Genomic DNA, 21,915 nt, shown 5'->3' on the forward strand with positions numbered 1-21,915 from the left:
CCGCAGCGCCCGCCGCGGGCCCCCACGCGCGCTGTCGATATTTGCCCGCCTTGCTGCAACTTGCTGCAGTGTTTGAAAGAGTAGTAAGAGCGCATGGAGGTGGGGCCGGGGAAAGACCAGGCGGAGTGGCTGGGGGTGAAGCGGCGGGGGTAGGGACGCGGCGGTGTGGGGAAGGGGGCTGGCCGGGAGGGGGTGGGATGGGGGAGTGAGGGGAAGCCCGGCGCTTACACATGTCACATGTGCTTTTTAAGACGGCCGGGAGCGCCTGCGAGCTGGATCTGGTGGAGGATGCTGCGGCAGGTGCTTCGCAGAGGGCTCCAGTCGTTCTGCCACAGGCTGGGCTTGTGCGTGAGCCGGCACCCGGTCTTTTTCCTCACCGTACCCGCAGTCCTGACCATCACCTTCGGCCTCAGCGCGCTCAACCGCTTCCAGCCCGAGGGCGACCTGGAGCGCCTGGTCGCTCCCAGCCACAGCCTGGCCAAGATCGAGCGCAGCCTGGCCAGCAGCCTTTTCCCCCTGGACCAGTCCAAAAGCCAGCTCTATTCGGACTTACACACCCCTGGGAGGTATGGCAGGGTGATCCTCCTCTCCCCACCCGGGGACAATGTTTTGCTCCAGGCTGAGGGGATCCTGCAGACCCACCGAGCCGTGCTGGAAATGAAGGTGAACCACAAGGGCTATAATTATACTTTTTCCCATCTGTGTGTGTTGAAAAATCAGGATAAGAAATGCGTGCTGGATGATATTATTTCAGTGCTAGAGGATCTCAGGCAGGCTGCCGTCTCCAATAAGACAACAGCCAGGGTGCAAGTGAGGTATCCCAACACTAAATTAAAGGTATGCTCCTCCTGCATGCTTCTGCCAATTAAAGAGGCAGCACTTCATTTCTTGCCCTAAACAAGCAAAGAAAATGCAGAGGTCTCATCCTTAAGACTCAGAAGCTAATGCTTCTTTCATTTCTTGGGGGAGGGGAAGATGGGCAACTGAGTGAAGAAAACAGGCAATGAATGGTATGACTAGATATTAAGAAATTCAAAGCCAAACAAAACAAATGCCAAAAATGAAAAAAAAAAAAAAGAAAGAAAAAAGTTGTTTCTGAGACCCTGCAATTACATCTTTGTTCAGGGTTAATAAATCAGTGAATGGAAGGGGGAGGGGGAATCCTGAACAATTTGGGGGATTTCTTTTCATTATGGGGTTCGATGTATTTCTTATTACTGATTACACATCCACCTGGTGCCATATCCACCTATCTACATCTTCGGCCTGGCTTGATTTTGACATGCAGAGATTTTGTGTTTTGGTGCCTTGTGTGTGTCTGAGAGCAGTGGATATGAATGTAGTAGGGATTCCAGGAATTATGTGTAAGTGTGTTAGCATAGCAAAAGAAGCAGAAATTTTCTGTGTGTAAAAATGGAGATACGCAGCTCACTGATGTACTAGTTTACTGAGTCCTGTCATCTTCCTTTTCCATGACAAAATCCAAACTAAACCAAAATTATTATAACAGCCCAATAGCAAGAAAGCGAAAGAAAAAAAGATTGATTCTACAGTCAGCAAAAATTGCAAAAAAAAAAAAAAAAAGATTATTTCAGCACTAGATATATTGTGTTGTTTAAACTCTCAAGTCAAATTTTGGTCCTCAAATGAGATTTCTAAATTCATTCTACACTGTCAGGATTGAGCTGCTGCAGGCAATGAGGCATGCAGTCTCCAGGTGACTGAAGTTTCAGGGACAAATGTGACTTCTAAAAGAGTCACTGCACCATTTGTATGCTCGACCCTGTGCACGCTCAAGAACCAAGAACTCCCAAGACAGGTGTTTCCCAAGAAGGAGGAATTTTCTTTCTTCTGATATATATAAGGCTATGTGTGTGCTTCCATGGAGATAATGGAATAGGAAGGATGTCAGTTTGGATAAATGAATGGCCTCACATAGGAAATCATTAATACTTCTGTTTATGGATTTGATAGAGTCAGCATCCATACATGATTTAAAAAGAACTTTCTCCAGGTTTTGTTTAGTTAAAAAGCTTTTATTTTTCTTTCCTTTTTTTTTTTTTTGTGTGTGTGTGTGTGCAATGAGGGAGAACTTAATGCACTTAGAAACCAGGGATGCCTCAGGAAACCTCATAACCTGCCTCCTTTTAGCATGTTGTCCTGTTTAAATGCATCCAGAGGCTGACACAGTTTCAGCTTTACAAAGCTGAGCAATCCCTTGGGGTTTACTGAAACTAGACAGATGATTCATCAGCTTGAAATCTAGGTAAGGGCTTGCTGGCTTCATACTTATTGAAGGAAGCGTGAATATATGGTTGGGCAGCATGCTTTTTTGTTACCTGAATCTTTTGCCATCAACATTATCACTTGCTATAGAAAAGAATGCAGTGAAGAGGTGATCTTTCTAGTCCACAGTCTTTTACCTGAGTTCTTAGCTTTGCCAGACATCTGGTTTAAGAAAGGTTTGGAAATGTTTCATATTTAAGCATCAATTTGTTTTACCTATTGAGGCAAGTTTACTGATTATTCATATGCATTATTAGTTGGGTCCCTTATTTCCTTTATTCGGCAGTACTCTCCAGGTGTAAGAGCTTTGTCCAATCAGCCACTGTGAATATTTTGTTTACCTGGCAATATCATTATGATATTTACAGTATAAACCCCTGAGGTCTTAGATGCACTCACTTAATGATTGGTTGTGCTCCTCTGATTTACTAGGGGCTCTTCTAGGCCCACAAGACAGGATTTGAGGTAAGAAAAGCAAGGTTTTATTCTCATGGGGCCTAAAAGTAATATATGTCAGTGTCTTCACCCAGAATTTTCTGCAAGCAGGGACTCTGCAATTTCTGGGGTTCCTCATTGAACCAACACCATACTAGGCCTATAACTGGTGCTCCATCTAAACTTTCTTGCTGACTGGTTGGTAGATCTACATCTTAGTAAGAGTCAGTGGGTAACCATAGAAGAATGGAGTAATTGATTACAAAGGTCAGTGTAGTGGTAGTAAAATTGTTCTATTTACCATAAAAAGAACAGGAGAATTACACATTGGCTCTATACACATAGGCTCTGTAGACCTTATTCTGCTACATTCTAATATCAGTGCCTCCTCCAGTGTGCTGGCTTGACTCTCTGTGCATGGCCTCAGTGGGACTTGTAGAAGCTGTTTGAGAAAATGAATCCCTGGATTCTCTGTGGAGAGCAGTGGGCTTTCTCAAGCATCCAGTGGTAACTGCACCCATGCCAACGTAATATAATATATAATTTGTACAGTACCACAAATACCTAGAATCTTATCAAAGTGTCTCCAAGAACTTCTAGGTTAAGAACTCCTTGTCACAGAGCAAAATGAGGGGGTCTTTTGTTTGGATTGCATGTTATTTGGAAATGATTTTGATTCACATGTGGCAGTGACTCTCAAAGGGCTGTCCCTGTGATGTTGATGCATGGTAAAGTTTGAGAACTTCTGGTGTATGCGATTTGAGGGAAAATTTTATACTACATTTTATAGCTCTCTAATTCATTTTGCTTTCCTTTGTCATACTTGGGTCACTGCCCTTCCCAACTCAATATGGAAAATTTTCATGATGGAAGATGCTATCAGTGGGCCAGGGAAGCAGGAGTTGTGGCTAAATAAAAAGCACTGGTTGGATAATAAATAGCACTGGTTAGATAACTGGCAATCTCTTGACATGAAAGAAGCAGTAGGTCAGTTCTTGGAGATCCTCTGTAGATGTGTAAACACTGTTTAACAGAAAGAAGTGGCCAGAAACAGCTCTGACAATTGGAAGGGCATCTCCCAAATATTATGAAGACACCCAAGTAGTCCTGAGCACAGAAGGATTTAGAACTTCTGATAAACATGATTATCTTGACAAGGTGATCCAGAGAAGCAGGGACATAGAAAGTTGGCTGGCATCGAATTCCAAAGAGAGGCTCAAATAAAGCTGGTACGAGAAAAGATGTTACAGAAGATATAAAACATACACACATTTTCAAAGACTATGTAGAAAATATGCCAAAATATACAATGTCCACACCTATGAAATACGAACTCTATGAGTGTACCTGTTATTAAAATCATTATATTATCATATCCATTATTATATCCCCAATTAAGTACAAAGTTCAAGTCTTATATTCCTTCTAAGCATGCTCTTTGTGTTCCCCCACTCCAACCTAATCTGATTCTTTGTAGATAGTATTCACATCATTGATTAGCCTATTAATTTGGACATTTGTACTGTGATATCACAAAATTATCACCACTTTTCAAACCTCTGTGGCATGCTTTTATTTTTAAAGGTATTCTCTACATTCTCCAGATCTCTATAAGGTGTTTTGGTTTAGAGGCCTTCCCCCCCCCCCCACTTAGGAAAGCTACGTATTCTATAGGTTAATACAATGTGGCCAGACTGAATTTTTAAATCAAATACTTCACATTTTGCTGGACCAGACTCTTGAATAAAATGAATCAGGCATCAAAATCCTTAAGCAAGGACTGCTCTGGACTCAAAGAAATGTTTCCATGATTATTCAAGTGGCCCAGGTGTTTGCAGGTGGTATTTCTCCTTGTAGGCCATCATGACCTCACTTTTCCATCTGGCTAATTCTAAGAAAGTAACAATTTCCATGTCTCCAGTTCTTTATTTTTACCACAGTAAAAGCACAGGTAAAGAAGAAACAGACAAATGCGGTCCATAGCAAATGGCAAGGAGGAAATGAAGCAGATTTGATTCCCCTGCAGCCTGTCCTCCCTGTTAAATTTCATTAATATCATACCTATGAACAGATGTTTAACTGAAGCATCCGTGCTTCAATACACTGCACTTAAGAACAGGAGCAAAAAAAGACTTTCCTGTTTCTTCATAAGGGACAGTGTTTCTTCGGGTACACTTCCAGGTTTGGAAGATGTTGCCATTGATTACTTAGTTCCAGTCTGAGTGAAAGGACAACATAAGCCAACATGGAGAATGAGGACCAACATTATTTTGAGAAACTTCCAAGAAAGGTCATTCTCTAGACCTTTTTCCCTAGTTCATCCTAAAATCTTATTAGACATCCATTTCAGGATCTTACCTGGGGATATTTTGATTTAAGCTTACCTTCCTGATTCTCTCTTTTAATAAGGGAAAACATTATTACCTTATTGAATGTTCACATTGTGTACTATGTGATACTGGTGTTTTAGACACACCATGCTATTTTTACAAGTTTATAAGTCAGAGGAATATTTTTATTGTCATTGGATAGGTAAGGAAACTAAAGATCATGAGGTTGAATGACTTCTACAAGACTCTCCAGGGTAGTACAGGTTGGAGCTGGGATTTAAATCTAGGTCTGTCTGTACCAAAGTTCATATTCTTAATCCCAATGCTATATTAGGTCCTATCATACCATGTACCATTCTTTGTAACAACAGATCTTTGTACTAAGACAATCTAATGCCTATCACCAGTCCACAAGTTGGTGAAATGAAGCCTCAATTCTCTTATTCACCCATAAGGGAATGAAACTTCCAGTCTAGACAAACTCCTACCCTCTGCGTATCATGGAACCTGCTACAAATTGTTTAGCAAATTTCTCGCTGACACATGATTTCATCTTTAATATCATTTCACATCAACTCAGAACAAACCCTGGTCAAGGTTCAGGATCAACTGTAAGTGGGAAGACTATAATATGGCCCCAGGTTCTCAGACAGAGGATTTTGTGTCAGACAAGCTTGGATGTTTTTGTCCTAAATTGGCATCAGGAAAAAAAGATTGATTAGATAGCATGAGATAAAATAATGCAGACTAAATTGAGAAATGTTCAGAGCATCTAAGTTCTAAACCTAATTCTTTAAAGATTTGTGTGACAATAGACAAGTCCCATCACCAGTCTGGGCCTCAAGTCCTAATATTCTTCTGTAACATTCCACTATGTAGTAGATGAATGTCATCACAGTGGATTTGGGAATATATACTGGAATATTTTTTCCTGTGGAATAAAGTAGATGTATTTGGTTAGATGTGAACTATGCTATTGAATGATGTTAATCATAGTCTCCTAGTGAAATTATTGTAACATCTATTTCCTAGCCATCATGTCAGGATTAGTTAATTAAGTCTCTCTGAGTCCTGGTTTAAAAATTGGTCCCTACACAAAGAGGGCAAGGAGAGACCAAAGGAAGAAGCAGGTTGCTCTGGACTGGAAGGTGGCAGGTGTAATAAGCAAGAGAACTTACCTACGAGGCTTGTCTTGGGCAGCCCCAAGATGAGTAGACCTCTATACCTGCCCACAAGAATCTTAAAAGCCTATATAGAGACCTATCTGGGTTCAGTCACATGCACTGTCCAGATAGTCTCAACAACACATTGCTCTCTCAGGGCTGCATCCTTGAAAACGTCTCCCACTATAAGAATAGTGGACAGAACATACACTCCAAGGCCAGGGGTGGGGCAGTGAGGAGCCTCAGGTCCAGGTCCAGCTTATGGGTCAACCGGTGGTTACATCCTCTTGATGACCTCCTCCAACACTGAGCATCCAAGTGGGCAAAAGACTTCCTTGGTATGGGGGTCTATCTCCTTCTACTTGACTTTAACAAAGACCTATTTTTAACTGAACTAAATAATTTTTGTAATTTTGTTTGTACTCTTTTCATTTTTGAAAATCAAGTTTTAAGGGATTTTTTTTAAAAGGAACAGAAATGATTCTCTCCATTCTTCTCATTTTCTTACTCTCAGTTGATCTGCTGGTACTTCCCTCAGTGGTACAAGACTACCAGGAGCTTGGGGTAAGGGCAAGGAAAAGTTATCTTTTCCTCTTTGACACATCCAACATGGTGGAAGGATAGGAGGAATAAAATGAACCACTCCCTTGTCTCTCCTGCCACTGTAAGCAATAATTAGCTCTAACAGTTGTTTTCCTAATCTTTTCTATGATACACATGATTTAACTGAAACAAGCTAATTTATTTTGTTTTTATATTGTGTTTGGAGAGTATTTTCCATTTTAACCTGGTAGCTATTACACAATTATTGGACCACATTGCTTTTAATTCAATTTTAGAGTGATCAGCATATGCTCGAACCTATTCTAGATACATCCAAACACTTCTCTATGTGCTCAGTATAAATATTTTTAAAGAGGAAACCTGGAAATTCCAAGATTCTATATTTGCCCAAGACAGCTCTAGACTGGACAGCAGGTCTATTTCTTCCGTGTGTCAAACAGATCACCCTAGGAACCCCCTCCCCAGGGTGGAATCCTGGAAGTGACTCATTTCTCTGGATTATTTCTGCCTGAGTGCTGGTGGATAGGGTTATATTCATCACAGCCTTGGCACACAGCAACATTTAGGCAATGCATATGGCTTATAAGGGTGCCAAGTTGCATTGTATACCACAAAATCAATGTCATTTTGTTTTCTAAGACCTTGCTCCCCAAAGTGTTGTGTATGGACCCATAGCAGTAGTATCACCTGGGAGCTTATTAGAAATGAAAACTCCCCAAGTCATACCTGACTGGGATCTGCATTTTCACAAGGCCCCTGGATGACTCGTATGCATTTAAGAGTTTGAGAAATTCAGGTCTAAGACACAAGGTTGACCTAAGTATTCTTCATTCGTGACTGAGTTTGAAGTAGCACGTGTCAATTCAGACCAAAAACACCCATAAGAAAATCAAGTAGTTGAGCCTGTATCCATATGATTGAGTCATGTGGTAGAGACATTGAAGAAATGCCTGGAGAATTAGCAAGCAGCTATTCCACACTGAGAAACCCTCATCCCTGTCGTCTGTCGTTGGGACCGTCACCTGGTTAAGCTTAAAACTGATTACTGTTGTTCAATATTTTCCAAAAATGTTGAAATTAAATCTAACCATCTCTTTAAGAAAAAACATCAGCAGCATTTTTCTCAAGCCCCTTTGCAGTTATTTTACAAGAGTAGCAACATTAAGGCCTAGTTAGCCTAATTATGTTAATATAATATGATAACACAAGGTATAGGAACTATCCATAGGAGCAAGAGTGTTTGGGAAAATGAAACACAAAATTACAGTAGAGTATATTTTTAAAGTGGCCTTGCAATCCAATTTTCTCAGATAGGATTATTATGGTAGAGCCATTCACTGAAATCAAGGCTTATTCTCTGTCATTCAAGGGAATTCAGGGCCTCTGAAAGGTACCTGATGAGCAGCGCTCAGAATGAATGGACTCTGTTTAGTTATAGGATTTGTGTTAGAACAGCCAGTGTTTTCCCTCCAGATCTACCCTTCCAACATGGAGAGGCCTCACCTGGGCCACTCTGACTTTCCTCTGCTGTCTCAAAGCCTGAAGGCAGAGTATAGGCTCTGGATTCTGGAAAGCAGAAATATGTTCAAAGGGTTCTCATGGCTTCAGGAGGTCCTGAAGGTTCATGGCAGATGCAGACTTGCCTGGAGGGTTAGGGTTCAGCCTCAAAGTTTATACTTCCCTTTGACTGTTCGGGTCTGTACTTTCACCTCACCAGTTTTCTTAATTCCGTGGAGGGAGAGAATATTCGGTTATGAGTGTCACTGCAGGTCATGCTAATATGGACAAGATGCACGTTTGGTTCAAAAGCCATTCCTGCACACACTCATCCAGGTAACAACTGTGTCAACTATGTACCAGGCTCTGTATTGGGCAGATTGGAGATCCTGTGAGGTACAAAACACATGTACATTTGCCCTCCAGGAGCTTGAGCCTCATAAAAAAGACAAAAATCACTTAAATTTTTATCATATTAGGAAAAATAAATGATGCCGTGAGAGTAGAAAGAGTGGAATACCAATTCTTGGGGTATTAGAAATTGTTTTCTTGAGGAAGTGACTGTGAGTTGAGATCTAAGCTGAGGAGGTTAACATGCATAAGTTGGATGGTAGACACAGAGCACAAAAGGGAGGACATGAACCTTAGAAGCATTGGACAAGAGCCACCGTGGATGGAAGTTTCCAGCAACAATGGTGCTGAGGGCCATTGGAGACTTTCTTGAGGGTTGGTGTAACACAAGTTAGATCCAGGTCTCGGTTTCGACTAGACTATCTTGGTTTAGATCATTGCCCCATGAGCTCTCTGACTCTGTACAAATATTTTTTCACCTCTTTGTAATTCAGCTCCTTCTCATAGTCCCTACTATTGAGTAGGTTAGCATTGAGTAGGTTAAATGAGTTCATGATACCTAAAAACAGTGCTTCTCGAGCTCTAATTGTTACCCAGGGATCTTGTTAAAAAAACAGATTCTGTTTCAGTAGGTCTGGTGTGGGTGACAGTCTGCATTTCTAGCAAGTGATGCTGATGCCACTAGTCCAGGAACCATATTGTGAGCAGGCACGGCATGCAGCATTAGAACAGCACCCAGTTCATTGTAAATTCTTAACAACTGCTGGTGGCTTAACTGCTTGCATGCTGATACTTTGTCCTTATCCCGATTAAGTGAAAAGCCCTTTTTGTTTCAACCCTCAAAGCTGAAAAAGCTTTGTGTCATATGGTAGTATCCTCATTTCCTTAGTAAGTACAGTATGAGGGACACAGATCCCTCTGTTTTTTGCACTGAAGACCTTAATCTGCCTCCAGGGTTATCATTTTGAATGTGACCTCTCTTTGCTAAGGATAGTAAAAAGAAGATAAGGAAAGTGTGGGACCTCGGTTTCTGTGTTCCGTGAGTTTGGAAGTATATTGTTGTTCTTAGTACAGTAGCCTTGATCACTCTCTCCCCTAGAGGCATTTGTGTCATTCTGGTTCTCCTCTTCCGTCTCTGATGGTTCTCTACTTCTTACTGGCTCCCTCTTCCTACTACTCTGTATTTATAATGGCCCTCATAGAACACTCTTTTTCATTGTCTTTTCTCTCAATATTCTCATTCAAGCCAAACTTCTATTTTCTTCTACATCTATGACTCTTTGAATGGCATCTCTATTGTGTCATTTACTCAGGCTCAGGATGTCCATCGCCTATAATTAACTTTTTTCCCCTACCCACAACCACCCAAGACATGCATAAACAGTAATAGCTAATTAACTACTGGTCCTGATGCCAGGAGTTCTCCTAACATGGTCCTTGAACCAACAGCATCAAAACCAGCTAGGAACTTGTTAGAAATATGAATCCTCAGATCTCATTCCATATCTGCTGAAACTTTAAGAGGGGTACACAACAAGGTCTGTAGGTGATTGATTCCTATTGAAGTGCAGGAACCCTTGTTCTACAGTAATGGTGCTCAATCTTGCCTGAGTACAGGAATCATGAGGGAGGCCTTCAAAATACTGATGTGTAGGTCTCATCCCCAAAGATTCTGACTTAATTAGTCTGGAAGAGCCTGGGTGCCTGGAATTAATAAACAAACAAACAAACAAACAAACAAAAACCCTCCTCTACTGATTAAATGGATTATAAAGGTTTCATACCAAGGTCTCCTTTTCAATTATTTTTTCCTTTTCTTTCTCTTCTCTCCCCCTTGGGCCTTCATTACCCATTACCTTTTTTTATTTGTCTGATAATCTAATCTCTCTCCTGTAATTTCTCACACTTGAAACATGATCTGTGTAATAGGACTTGATTATATTTTGTTGATTTTATTTTCTTCTAAAGAAATCCTGTAAGTGCTTCCCATTGCTTGGAGAAGAAGTTACAAGCTCCTGACCATGGCCATGGAGAACTTTCCTTGGCCAGGTCCCCAACTTTCCTTACAGATTCAGGTTACACTATATCTTACGCTGTCACCAAACCAAAGTAACCCTACCCTGAACTTCCCTGTTTTCTTACCTCCATTTATACTGTTCCTCTTGCTTGGAATTTCTTTCACTGTCAAACTCACCCACATTTCTGAAAAGCTGAGGCCCCAAAGCCACTTTTTCCCTGGAGTTTCTCTAAGTGCTTCCAAAGGTAGAGAACACTTCCATGCACTTTAGAGGTACTTTGAAGGCAGTTCCCTTAATCACAGTCTAACAGTGAATACAGATTTGTTCTAAGTCTTTGCTGAAATAAAATTGTACGTACCTCATAAGCTGATAGAGCTGGGAGCCTTCATTATAAAAATTGATTTGCCTGGGAGGAGCTAGCCAATAAGGAGATCTGTAGGGCAAGCCCTTGGGGAAAATTCTAAAAGGACAAGGGAAAAAGCCCATGCCAGTGAGCCTGACATTCTTAGGTTGTGTCTAAACCCTCAAGATAGATGGCCACAGAAAGACACTGAAAGTTGTTTCTGTGAAGGGTCCTGAGATATATGAGGCACAAGCAAGCTAGCTTTGGGCTAAAGAGCCAAAAAAACTATCAGAAGAAGGAGAGAGAGAGAGAGAGAGAGAGAGATTTTCCCCACATGTACACAGCACACATGTGACTTTAGCTCAGGAGAGACTTCAGGGAGCATAACATGGCATGGGTACCTGATAGCGTTGCTAGGTATAGCAAATAAAAATACAAGACACCAAGTTAAATTTGAATGTTGGATGAACAAAGGATAATTTTTTTAGTATAAGTATGTCCCCTATATATTGCTCTCTTTACTTATCAGATACTCAGATTTAACTGGGTGTCCAATATTTTATCTAGGAGCCCAGTGGTATGAAAATTCACAGACTCACCTCTGAAAGCCACAGCATTGACTTCAGAAAGTCCCAGGGACCAACACCAGTGCTGACTCACAGTAGTGGCAATCAACCAAGGAGATGGAGAAGACCAGGAAAAGTCTATTTGGGATGTAGTAAAGATAGCAGAATGACTCCCAGAGATGCATGGGTAAAAGTTTTCAGGGGCAGACTTCCTGTTTCAGAGTGAGGATACAAGCAAGTGAAACAAGTTCTTCTTACTATGACCTTATCTCTACATTGTGCCCACAGGAAACCCAAGTTACATTTATTGTTTTAATAGTTCCAAGTGTTTATTTGCTAGTGAAATGAAAATTTAATGAATAAAAAACTTACCCAAAGACTACACTGGGAAAAGATTCCATTTAGCAGAAATGTCTTTTGTTTTATATTTTATCTATGAGAAGATTAAGAATATTTATACACAAGAAAAAATTTAATTAAAGAATGTAGATGATGGGTATAGATTAGTGAAAATCTGTAGCATGGGAATATTAGCAAAGCAAAATTTGAACACTAGACAGGATAGGTTACCCATTCCATGCATGAAATGTTGCATTAGAAACAAAGATGAAGCAAGGTATTAAACATGTGTATAACAGCACGAAGGAGTGTATGTGTTATTTAGAATCTATCTTATTTTCCTTCAAGAGTATAAGACTTTTAAGGGCAGTGATCATATCTGGTTCAGATTTCTAGCTTTAAAAAAAAATGCAAGAGAATTCTAGTTTTTCATTTCTCTCTTCCCAAGGTCTCCTTGCTTAGTGCATTTTGCGGGATGATCTCTTTACGACCAATTCCTGGGTGGAAGAGGCAGAGCCTGAGTAATGGAGCATGAGGACAGGAGTGGTGGGGCACCAGTAAGTGCCCCCCAAGACAGACACACACCCTGCTAGAGCTCTCAGGGGCCTGAGAAGCTCAGGGTCTGAACTAGTTTAATGACCCCTTTTCATAGATAGAGCGTATCTCTCGAAGGGAATGGCACATAAAACTGGTATTAGCAAATTGACTTTTATTATCATTTCATTCTTTCCAGCCATTTTTTTACCTTGGGGATTATTTTTAAGGACTTGAATCTTTCTAGGCTGAGAAACTTTAGACTTTTGTTTTATCAACTAATCACATCTTATCAGTATGTCTCTTGTCAAACAATGCCCAACTTTATATTTTTAGTTAACTTACCTCAAAAAGTTGTTTATAAACTGATATTATCCTACTAGACTTTTTCCTGATAGAAGGATGTTTTGTTAGTTGATAACTAAGTTGATAAGAGATCCTCACTTCTAATCCCTATGTCCCTCAGTTTAGTATCCAGAAAGCATACCGGGATGTTAAACGTACAGCCTGAAACAACTAATGTTTTTATTGAGGCGGGTCCTATTTCTTAATGGATTGAGGTGAGAGACAGGGCTCTTATTGATTGAGTACCTCCTTCAATTTTTTTAAATAATGATGAAGAGGATAATAAAAAAGAAACAGACAAATCTTTGAATCTAATTTCGTCATTTACTAGCTCTATGACTCAGACATGTTACTTAATGTCTTTGTCCTTCAGTTTTTCTGTTAAAAATAATATTAATAATATCCATTCTATAGATTCTCAAAATTTCTGGTGCTTGGTAGTTTCTTAATAAATGTTAGCTATTTTTTAAACCATTCCAACAGTATAACAATACCAAGGAAAAATTAGGAAACAGAGTGAAAAATCTTTCACAGTTCCACTCACCAATTCTATAAACGATGTATTTCTAGTCTTTAACTATAAAATACGTAGTTGTCATATATGGTATATATCTTTTTTGGTCCTGTTTATTTTCATTTTTTCATAAGAATTTGAGAAAATTTCTCAAAAGTTTGGCAAGTAACTATGACATAATTTACTTAATTGTTCATTTATTGTTATCTTTAGAGTGTTTCTGGGGCAGTGTTTCTTGGAACTGATTTTCACTATCTTTAATAGGCATAAGGAAGAAAACAATATATTCTGGCTTGTCAACAGAAGCTGTAGGAAAAGAGCATTTTCTTATGAGATTTAAGTGTTTCTTTGGTAAGTATAGGCACTTATGAATGCAAGATACAAATATAGGTCAACAAGTTCCAGGGGAGCAGGTGCTCCGAGAAAAACCCTGTATACAAATTAGAAGGACCTGATTTATTTATAGACCAACTCCAAAATGCTATAATTTACTTAAGGACCACATCCAAGATTAAGCTTCTAAGAGTAGCTTGTGGCTTCTCCTATTATAAAGTAATTTTTACTGCTCTTCACTTGTTATAGCTCAGTGATTCTCAAAAGAAACAATTGACGAACTTTCCAATTTTAGCAGGCCCTGGAGCCCCTCCCCAGACCATTGAATTAGAATCTCTGGGGAAGGGCCTGAGCATTGGTGTTTTCAAAATCTTTATATGATGGCAGTGGATAACCAGATTGAGAAACACTGAAGAACCTTAGACCAGAAAGATCCCACCATCCTACTGAGCAACTTTGCAGAGGATGAGAGGATAGGGGGGAAATGCTCTTTGTCCTGAACACTAGCCGCAGGCCCTGTCTGTGGTCCCAAGGGAGAGAGCATTTGCTTTGATACCAACACTTACAGTACCAGATTCCCACCAGGTAAACTGCCTTCATGAGCTCTCTAGGCAAATAAACAACTTCATCCTCACCTATAATTCCTTAACCTGGTACTGACTGGCCAGAAATATGATGTCTTAATCAATCTGTGATGCTCCAGAGATATCCTGGATTGCTAAATATATTGCTAAATCCTGGATTGCTAAATATATTGGGAAAATATATCCCTTGACACTTGAAAAAGCATGCTTACTTAATACATTTTTGTAAGGAGATTAATGAAGAAAACCTGTAGGCACATGATAAATATTAATGAAAAAACCTGTAGGCACATGATAAATATTATTATATTTATATGATAAATATTATTATGGTGATAGAGGCAAAGATAATAAATCTTGAGAGTTGAAAAAAGTATAATACTAGGACTTAAAATAGACTTCCACTTCTTTTTAAGTTTTTATTAGCTCCTTGATTTTCCCCAAGATAAACCAAATTTCTTCATATCGTGAGGTGGCCATTTTTGCTACCTTGCAAATAATTCATTAATGCTCTCCATTGTTAGCCCATCCTTTTGGTAAGTGCATAGTGGGAAATAAATATGTGTTGAATGAATGAAAGATCAAGTGACTTAATGATCTTTTTAATTGTCATATTTTGAGTATTAAAAGCATGATATTAAAGAATTTCAAAATATTCCCAATCTTAGCTTACCCCAAATTTATTTAATCTTCAGCTAAATGCCATAGCTTGTATCTTTTCACCTGTGAAAATAATATTATACTTCTTTTCTAGACATAAGAGTTTTGGGAATGTTAACTACTAGTTTTAGCAAGCTTGAGACTTCGAACTCATTCATAAACAGATTCAGCCTTCCCCAGGTCAGTGTGGCAAATCAATTCAGATTAAAACAGTATTAACACCATGTCTAATTAAAGGAAAAGTATGTTCATTAAAGTGCAATGAATATTTAAAGTAGTTCCAACTACATAGGAGCCATAACAATTTAAGCGCCCTTCTTGGGTCAGTAGAGAGTTTTTCCATTAGCAGCCTAGTGGATTCACAAATCGTATACTCCCTCACTTATTATTTTTAAGTGGCAATTATAAATCACTTGATAGAATGAGGTAAAAAGGGATGTTTTCCTAATCCGTATGAATGATGTGATATGTGCCACTGGGCACTGAAAAGTTGAAATTATATATACAAAAAGAAATTAAACATTTGGTACCCCACTCCTGTTCTATATTAAATACTTTATCTTTGGCAAAAAGCAAAAGCTTTTGAGAAAGTCGAATCTATGCTCATATTTTGCAGAGACATATAAGATAGGGAATTGATTTTTATTTACTGTTCTAAAGAATATTCAGTAATTATGGCATGCATTTCTAAAGGGATCAGACATTAGCATCATATTTTGTGCTTATATATTCATAAGGCTTCATTAAAAGAAATTTTGGAAGGTTATCTAATCTGCACATTTCAGAAAGCCTTGTTGTGTATAAATACTTTCAGTAACCTATTCACTATTTAATGTCCCTCTCGAAGAAAATTATTCCTCGTCTCTTTAAAACAGGTATTTCTTTCTTTTTTTTTTTTTTAATAAACATATAATGTATTTTTATCCCCAGGGGTACAGGTCTATGAATCGCCAGGTTTACACACTTCACAGCACTCACCATAGCACATACCTTCCCCAATGTCCATAACCCCACCCCCTCTCCCGACCCCCGACCCCCAGCAACCCTCAGTTTGTTTTGTGAGATTATGTAAAACAGGTATTTATATTTGTTCTTCCTTCAGTGAAGAAGGAGAAAAAGTTATGATCTTTTGTTCATTGTTTTTTTGGTTTTTGGGTTTTTTTGTTTGTTTTTAATTCATCTTCTACCTGTGACCTTGGAAATGGTCATTATATTCTCTTGGCCTTTTCCTCTCCAGCTGCATAATTTTTTATATGTAGACCACATTCTCCACCTCACAGCCTTTTTGTTTTCAGCAGACTTTAAAGTTTGGGAAATTGATGTGTCTCCTCAGTCTTAAACACATATGTTCTATTCTTTATAAAGATATGCAAGTCTCTTCTGTGCTCCAAACTTCCTTCTCTCTGTATCTGCCTTATCTCAATAAATAGCCTTTCTCAATAGAGATGTATTCCATGCTTACATTGCTTCAGAAATTGCACGAGGCTAGGGTGTTACAGAGATAAGTTGCAGATCCTATTTTCTAGAAACCTAGTCTAGTGAAGAAGGAAGACAACTAAATGGGTAGTAATCAGTACAGTGTGGTAACTTAAATCTTAAAAGTGAGTCAAATGATCCAGAGCTTTGAATAATCCAGCATTGGCTTTATATCAGATTCAGCCTCCTCAGGTATGAAAAACAAAACAATACAAAAATTACTCTTTACCGGTGGGAAAAGTCTTTCAGAGATGCTTATTTCAATTGGTAATATATGTTTTCTTTTCAAAATGTATTCATTAAAATTGAGGTCAATGGAAAACTGCTCTCCATAAGGAAGGAAATATTTTGCTATGATCAGTTACTCTGAAGGTTATGAAGTCAGCATAAAATCCCAATAATGTTATAGACTTAAAAAATGAATACAAAGCAGGAAAATTTTATGGGTATGGACCAAGAAATATCAAGATGAAAAAGCACGAGGATTATTAATCACAAACAAGACCTAGCCAGAAGATTGTTGAAGAGTGGAACTTTCCATGACCCCAAAAATCATCCCACCTTCAGGTCTTTCCTCCCTGAGGTATAATAACTTTTATTCAGTTGGGAGATTATTTAACCAGCAAAAACGAACCATATATACAAGTACAAGACACCTTGTAGAAATCATGAAGCAATGGTGTTGAAAATGTTAAACAATCACAGCGAAAATGCTGAGCATTTTTAAGAATTACAAAAAATAGGGAATTAATTCCTATTTTTGTTTTGGGTGATATCTGGTTTGATAAACGTCTCTTAGACATGGGTGCTAAATCAGCGTTTTTATCTCCATTAAACAAAGTAGTCACTTTTATATCATTAGCAAAAGGTCACGCTAAATCTTTCCATAACAAAATCGGTAAATACAATCTGCAGAGATATCTCACACTTTCAACTGATCGCAGGATGTTCAATGTGCGGTTCTGAGAGTTAATGTTTATGTAGAAATTGTAGGATTCCAGGTCTCCTTGTTGAGAAACATAAAATAGAACTGTGCCTTCTGCCTTTTTCATGAGGATTCTTTGTATTAGCAAAGTGAAGTACAGCATTAAATAATTGCCCAGTGAATTCAATCTTCATAAATAGAAAATCTAGATATATTTATCTGACTCTCCTATAGCAACACCTTTATTTTGCTTTACTTATCTCAGTAATTATTTCCGTTCTCTTGGTTTTTATTGCTATTGTTCGCTTTAATTCGGAGATGGAAGACCACAGGTTTAAGAAGTCTCTTTGATCTCTGGAGAACTGAATTTTTTGGAGGCGGGGCTAGCACATGGCCTGTGTGTTGTAGGTCCCTGGGAGCAGTCCTAGCACACAATGGGGTTGTGCACCGACAGAGACTGAGTAGTGGTTGAAGTCCACTCAGACTGGAGTGCAGCCAGGATTCTTACTGCAGTGCCTACATTCTTACTACTACACCACTGACCACACATTGACCACATAGGTCTTTCAGTCGTCAGTTCCTTGCACATAATATTTCTAAAGTTATTCCTGATGGTTTTCATGAAACTCAAGATTGAAAGTGGTAAAAGATTCACTGTATCATCAAATTCATCCTTACCCAGAACTAATAAAAGTGTAATCCCTACAGCATTTTTTCCCAAGCAATTTAGGCAGTTTTATTAAGTTCAATTTATGTGCATTAAATTTAATTGATCGAATTTCTGCCACTTTTCTTGGAATACTCTTCTGAAGCCTTAATAAACCTGACTAATATCATGACACTTCTCCATTATAAAACTATTTCTCTTTATTATGATATTCCATTATTCCTTTTTCTATTAACAACATAAAATGACCCTAAATAATTCTTCTTTTTCTAATAAGTCATGCTGATACCTTGTTCTTACAAAGACCAGATATCAAAGTCCACATCACAGCTTTGTAGACTAGGAACCATTGTAAATAGAAACATATTTGATGTAATTTTTTTAGTATTATTATTATTTTTATTTTTTATTGTGTTATGTTAGTCACCATACAGTACATCATTAGTTTTTGATGTAGTGTTCCACGATTCATTGTTTGCGTAAAACGCCCAGTGCTCTATACAATATGTGCCCTTGATGTAATTTTTATATGATCTCTTCCTACCCCAATTTAGACTGGGGAAAACCAGCAACCAAAGTCCTTCTAATTTTATTTAATAACTACCACTCTGAGGGTACTCAGAATATATGAAGATATTGAATATTCATCATCACATAATGAATAAAGGATTACGGAGTTCTCACTATGTGCAAGCTGGTAATAGATTCTGTGTCTCGGAAGCAGTATCCCTGCCAGTAAGGAATTTACAATTTAGTTGACTTGACTGAATAAGTTCACAATGCAGTTGCCTTGTCACATACGTATGGTAAGTAAATGAGCCAGTCAATGTCCAGTGGGGTATGCAGACATCACTTGCTATAGAAAGGAGTCCAGAGGAACAATGGATCACCTCTGTCTTTCCCTCAGGCTTTTGGGATGAAGTGGGATTTGAGCTAGTTCCAAGAACAAAGGTTGGAATCAGGTGGAGGATTACAGGGAGAGCACCTGGGGTGGAAGAAGAAGCCATCTTTAGAGTGCACGCATTTGGGTGGTAAACCGGCATTTTTATTCTCAGTAAATGAACAGGGAGAATTATCTTATTTCCTAGAACTGGCCCAGGTAGTCTAATTAGAGTCACAGAAAGCACTCTTTAACAGTTAATTATAGTATGCTAACATTGAAGAGAACTCCAAAACTGCATAAGTTCTCTAGGTCAGGGTTTCTTAACCTTGGCACTGTTGACACTTTGGGGCTGATAATTCTTTGCTGGGAGGGGCTGCCCTGCACATTATACAATGTTTAACAGTATCCCTGGCCCCTACCCACGAGACATAGTAGTATCCTGCTCCTCTCCCCGGTTTTGACAACCAAAAACAAATGTGTCCAGACATTGCCAAATGTCCCTGGGATGCGAAATTGTTCCCCATCAAGAGCCACTGCTCTGGTTCTCTGAACACTGAGGGAAAGAGCTCTCTCAGATTCTCTTCTCCTTCTGCAATACCAGCCATCAGGAAAATTGTCTTTGTACTTAACCTAGATTCTCTCCTATTGCATGTTATAAATCCTCTTCTGAAGTGGCCTCAGAGTTGTGCCTCCATATCAGGAGTACTTTGTCCACTCGGCAAGACATGAGGCTATAACCTCTGAAGATTTCTAAGTACCCAGGGAATACCACTAAGAAATGCTCACTAATGTCTTTCCTCCAGTTAGGAAAAACTCCCTAGTCTTGTTCACTTGTCAAAACTGTAGTCCTATTTAGATTAGAAACCTATTTCAATTGTAAATCCCATTGGTGGGGGAAGCTCAGTTTTAGGAGAGAACACAGCTGGTGCTTCCTGGATGTTAAATAATTCATCTTCCTCATTTTGGAGAGTCAGAAACAGCCAAGCCGAGATGCTAAATCCTCAAGGTAATATTACAAAACCTAGTTCCTGGCACAAAAGAGGGAAAAGGCCTGTTAAATCGCAGAAGCCACCCTCCGCAGCTTTAGGAGAACTATAAAGAATATGCTGTTTGCTCACCTGATTTTTCCCCATTTTGCTAACACAGAGAAGACAGGTTGCCCTAAGAGAATTTTATGAAACTCAGTTAAGAAAAATCAACCTTTCTACATTTTATATAGTCATGCCAGTTTCACTCATGCCTGTAGTTCATTTTTCAAGTGCAGTATTTTGACCCTTCTAAAACATATTTCCCCCGGAAATCAAAAGGTAATCATGGAACTGGGGTACTAATTGCTGTGTTCCAGTTTGTAGAAAATAGATGACATTTGAGCAACTGCTTGTTGTTAAATATTTCTCATTAGTGGGTCTGTTCTCACACTTGGCTATTTATTGCATAATCTATTTTAGTCCAAGTTGTCCTAATACCTGTCCCAGGCTCATCTTGGATTTTTGTAATAGTTTCAAAGCTGCGCTAAATCTCCAGAATGCACAGCTTCTAGAACAGTCAGTGTTCCATATAATACTAACACGTTTTTCAGGTAACTAGTAATCTTAGTATTTTTATTTCTATGCCCTGAAAGAGGTAACATTCTTAGAAGAAAACCTATTTTACATTTTAATGAGACACAGTTTTTCTTCATATATGATAGGGTACATATGTGTGCTACTATGCCTGTATGCTCCTCTCATCCAAGTTTCTTGATTGTGGGACTCTAATGAGAATCTATAATACCCCGTGATTGCAGCAATTTTTATGTTTTAATCTATGCTGCTTGAGTGGTTGACTGCATATGATATAAGCAATCAAAGCTACCAAAATTCAAATTTTTCCATAGATCAGGCTCAGTAGTTTTGTATTAGTTTCACTGAGAGTAAATACAGACAAAGGTAAAAGACAATCAAAGAAGTCTGCATGCAACCATTACAGTTATCAAGGCAACACAAATTTCTAAAGATCATTCAGTCCTTTATCTAAGGGAATTTTCTCAGGGTACATAGACAAAAATTGAATTTTCCAACTGGAAATTGGCCAGATGTGCTTTTTAACAGCTATGTTCTTTTGAAAAAGACGTTGTAGTCATTAGAACAAGGAAGACAGAAAGGAAGGGTGAGTTCTATCAAACAAAATCTCAATTTGGGTTCACTTATTAAAGTCTTTCCTCATCTCATGGGAACAAAGGGGAAAAAAGCCATTTTGGTGATTGGACCATGGGCCAAACAACCCAATAATCAAGCTCTGAATGAATCCAAGACTTCCCAGGCAATATTTGGCTTATAGCAGTGGTGCCAAGGGAGCTTTTATGAGCATCCATGCTATTTTTTCCCCTTCATGATGTTTTCTCCAGAAGTTAGAAATATAATTTGAGCTAATCTAACTTCCTAATAACACAGCTTGCTTTAATGTACCCTAAACAGGAGCACTTAATTCAAACAAGCCTCCATTCTATTATTTTTCGACAATGTCTTTCTTGGGAAACCTCATTTTATGTGCATTTTATTGGGTTCAAAATTTGACAACTTGTATCATTAATCAGATATGATGGTGCATGATAAAATATGTATTATTTCAATAAATGAAAGGACCTTTTAAAAGTCAGAACAGGTGCGTTGGGTGGCTCAGTCAATTAAGCGTCTGCCTTTGGCTCAGGTCATGATCTCAGGGTCCTGGGATCAAACCCTGGCTTCTGGCTCCCTGTTCAGCAGACAGGCTGCTTCTCCCTCTCCCTCTGCTCCTCCCCACCGCTTGTGCCCACTCTCTCTCTCTCTCAAATAAGCAGGTAATCTTTTAAACAAGATAAATAAAAGTCAGAACAATTGAGACAGCTATCCGCATATAAATATCAGTAAGTTCAGAAGTACACAGTGGAAGGAAAGGGGAAATTCCTGGAGACTCTTAAAAAAAGGATCCCTAAAGATTGTATCATTAACCCAGTTAAAATACTAGTTTAGAACTAATATTAAAAGAAAATAGAAAATAACCCATCTTATCATGTAATGTATATTTTCTTAATTTAACATGAAATCAAGGTACTGGGAATATGACTAAAACTTTTCATCTGCC

The 21,915-nt window shown here is 38.8% G+C and overlaps 1 protein-coding gene across 1 annotated transcript in view; it reads left to right on the top strand.

Moving 5' to 3' along the window:
- Window positions 1-237: 237 nt before the first annotated feature.
- The window catches only part of LOC111147886 (patched domain containing 4), a 171,837-nt gene continuing 150,159 nt past the window's right edge, over window positions 238-21,915 (top strand). Inside the window, exon 1 of the mRNA XM_022504149.1 lies at window positions 238-663. Within this exon, the coding sequence (XP_022359857.1) occupies window positions 238-663 (426 nt within the window). The remainder of the gene's footprint in view (window positions 664-21,915) is intronic.

This window comes from Enhydra lutris, unplaced genomic scaffold (genome assembly GCF_002288905.1).
Source record: "Enhydra lutris kenyoni isolate GAN:26980312 unplaced genomic scaffold, ASM228890v2 scaffoldscaffold17, whole genome shotgun sequence".
Classification (NCBI taxonomy): Eukaryota; Metazoa; Chordata; class Mammalia; order Carnivora; family Mustelidae; genus Enhydra; species Enhydra lutris.